The 3,190-nt window shown below is 36.5% G+C and overlaps 1 protein-coding gene across 1 annotated transcript in view; it reads right to left on the bottom strand.

Annotated features, from left to right (window-relative positions):
• The window catches only part of SNTG2 (syntrophin gamma 2), a 139,105-nt gene that overhangs the window by 38,371 nt on the left and 97,544 nt on the right, over positions 1–3,190 (bottom strand). Inside the window, exon 12 of the mRNA XM_008641850.2 lies at positions 1,821–1,937. Within this exon, the coding sequence (XP_008640072.1) occupies positions 1,821–1,937 (117 nt within the window). The remainder of the gene's footprint in view (positions 1–1,820; positions 1,938–3,190) is intronic.

The following is a 3,190-nucleotide window of genomic DNA, read 5'->3' as shown; positions in this document are numbered from 1 at the left end:
CTGAGAGCAGGGACAGGCTGAGGCGGGGCCAGGACATGGGCCCCAGGGTGGCCCTGGCTCCCTGGAGCCATGGCTGGGCAGGGCAGGGCTGTGGAGCTGGAGGCTGGCCCCGCTGCACTGCAGGGCAGCAATGGGACCGGGGAGCGAGCCCCAGGGAAGGGGGTCAACAACAGCCAGGCCTAGAGGTGCCCTCAGGAGACTGATAATCAGCTTCAAAGTGTGGCTTTAGATCCGGGTTTGAAGTCTCCAGATGGGTGGTTGCTGGAAACTGCTAATTTGGTGTTTAGTTTTTGGGGTTTTTTCCCCTATTGAAAGATGTCTGTGGAATGATTAAAGAGCAAGAAAACTGGTCAACAGGTTTTATGATTTATAGACTCTGTCACATTTACTGGTGCATCATATTATTGAGATGACACAACACACTGACCAAACGGATCCCCTTTGTTCATTTTTTTGAAAGCCAAGGTTCCTACAAAAAAATTTGTAGGAGCATAATAGATTCTGTCAAGTAACTTATACTACCAGTCATCCCCACTTGTCTGCTCTTAGTAGAGTGCTGAACATGGTAAATAAAGTAGTTTATCCCAAATTAGTATCATATGAATGTATCATTTTAATAATATCAAAAATGTGTCTTAGAAACAGGTCTGAAAACAATAATTAAACTTTGATGAAAATAATTCATGTGGTGTGTTATTTATTTGTTTAATATTTCTGCCTAGTTTTTACATTTTAATTGGATTGTAGTAATTTAATAAAATTTAAATCCTCGCCTTAACATATTAAACCCCCAATTTTTAGAGGGGGGAAACCTCTGCTTTTCCCAGATGTGTTGTCTCATTTTAAAAAGAATACTATTGGCCGTTTTAGAATGTTTGAAGTTAATTGGAATCATTGGATTAATAATTTCAATCAAGAGAGGCAGAAATTTTACTTATTGCACTTCATTGAGGTTCACAAATAACTTTTTAAAAGTATGTACTTCCCAAAGGTACTGCAGAGAGTACACATATAAAGAATCAGATTTTCTTTGGATCAGCAGACAAAATTAGGAGACTGAGCATCTTCTGAGCAAAACTGCAAGCAAATTGTATAATTGAAATTGCATTCTAAGTCCACATTTTAATCTTAATGATTTGTTTAAGGCAAAGGTTCTCTGGAGAAAAAAAAGAAAGGATTAAATATTACCATGTGGTAAGTATGGGTCATTTTTTAAAACAGTTTAGAATTCTACAGCTCATTTCCATTTAATCCTTTAAAATCAATTTTTAGAAAAATATTAGATAAGTCACCTGTTGCGAAACAGAATTCTTGTTATGAGGTTTATAGATTATCAAAGCAAGATTTGTTCAAACTGTACGCTTAGCACTGGATTCTCTGTAACACCTCGATCCCTCGCTTGCGTGAAAAATCCACAGGTATCATCCAATAGTATGGATGGTTTATTTCATGATGCATCTTGTCTTTCAGAAAGCAGAGTAACTACTAACTCATTACATCTACAAAAGACCTTAGAATAAATAAGGTAAGAAATATTAGGCCTAACAAACCAAAATAAAACCTGACCTTGACAACTTCAAAAAACAAAACACTTACATCCCACAAAGAATTCTTTATACTATCCAGATACAGCAAGCTTTTCAGAGGACCTTGAAAGAGGATAAATATCTACAGTTTATTGAAATTCAGTGGCGTCTGTGGCTTTAACTTATGTTGAAATCTCAGCTGACCACTTCACTTGATAAAGGAAAAGAAACCCGGACATAACAAACAGGTTTTCATTTACAATGAAACTGCCACAAAAATATTAGTTTTTTTACCGGTGGAGTGCTGAAAATGTAGAAGGATGAACCCTTCAGGGCCAGAAACTTGAATTTGTAGAGCTGAGATGAATCAGCTCCTTCAAGTCTCTCATTTACCCATCCCATATGTATGACCTGTAAAAGAAAATAATTGAAAATTAAAGGCCTATTTTTCAGTGGATCATAAGAGTGGTTTTAGTAGAATAGGATGCATCATCTACTTCACATTTGCCTTTGGACCATTTCCATATTCTGGAAGTGTACAGTATCATGCCTGTGTGTCAGAAGTCCTTGAAGAGACTTAAACTTGTAGGGCAGGCAGTCTGAATATCTGAAATAATCCCTGTTTTAAAAGCCACCTATGCAGGTCAAAGCAGACTCTCACTTGAGCCAGCAGAAAACCTACATGTACCAAAGTAGTTCAGCCGTTTATAAAACCCGTAATACATTATCTATAGCAGTGTCAAAACCTGGACATACTGACACTTCTATTACAGGTACCTCTAAGGAAGTACCTCTAAACAAATCACTAGATTTATCTGAAATCAGACAGCTTTCTCCAGGCTCATGCTTGCAGCTGTTAACAAAGTCTTTGTCACAATTGTTGTGTTTCAGAGTTTATACATATACATTTTTTTCATATACACTTTATCTCATTTATGTTTTCAAATAATTAGATATCAAATTCAGTGATTACACAACTTTAGCAGTGTTACAATGCATGCCTTTATTTTTCAGATAAATTATTGCTAAGAAAAAATGAAATGAAGAAGTAAAACTGCATGCTTCATTTTTGAGGTAAATGCAAATTTATAAAGGAATAATGTGGTAGCAGAATATCATGAATGTAGTTACTGAAAAATAACAAAGCAAAAAACGTTCCAGGCTCCATTTTGCATACATTAAGAGGAATTTATTGCTCTTGAAACAGGTACTTAAATCTAGTGAGTCACCAATCTGAACATACTGAGCATCGCTGAGCTGCTTGCTCCTTTTCAACTACGGCTACGCTTACAGACAGTAATGAGTTACACGGGGCAGAAATGCTAAAGCACTAGCAAATAGTAAAATATTATTTTAGGGTTTTTTACTTTCTTTCTACATATCTTTCTTACTGACTGGTTTATTTAATGTTCATTTAGACCTCAGAAATGGAGAAAGAATAATTATTCAGTTCAACAAAAGTCTGTACGGAACAAAAGCAAACAAGTGTTGGTACTCAGTAACAAGCTGTCTGTGGTTTACTGGGTTACTGAGATTTTAACTGGATCTCTGTACAGGGGTGGGAATGTTAGTCATGTGATAAAAACTATTCTATTTTTTTGACTGAAACCTGCCATTTGAAGTTTCCAGGAGTGCTTACAAGGTGTAATACTACAAACTGTCCC

Source organism: Corvus brachyrhynchos, unplaced genomic scaffold, assembly GCF_000691975.1.
Source record: "Corvus brachyrhynchos isolate BGI_N302 unplaced genomic scaffold, ASM69197v1 scaffold116, whole genome shotgun sequence".
In the NCBI taxonomy this organism is placed as follows: domain Eukaryota; kingdom Metazoa; phylum Chordata; class Aves; order Passeriformes; family Corvidae; genus Corvus; species Corvus brachyrhynchos.
This window is presented reverse-complemented; position numbering and strand designations above follow the sequence as displayed.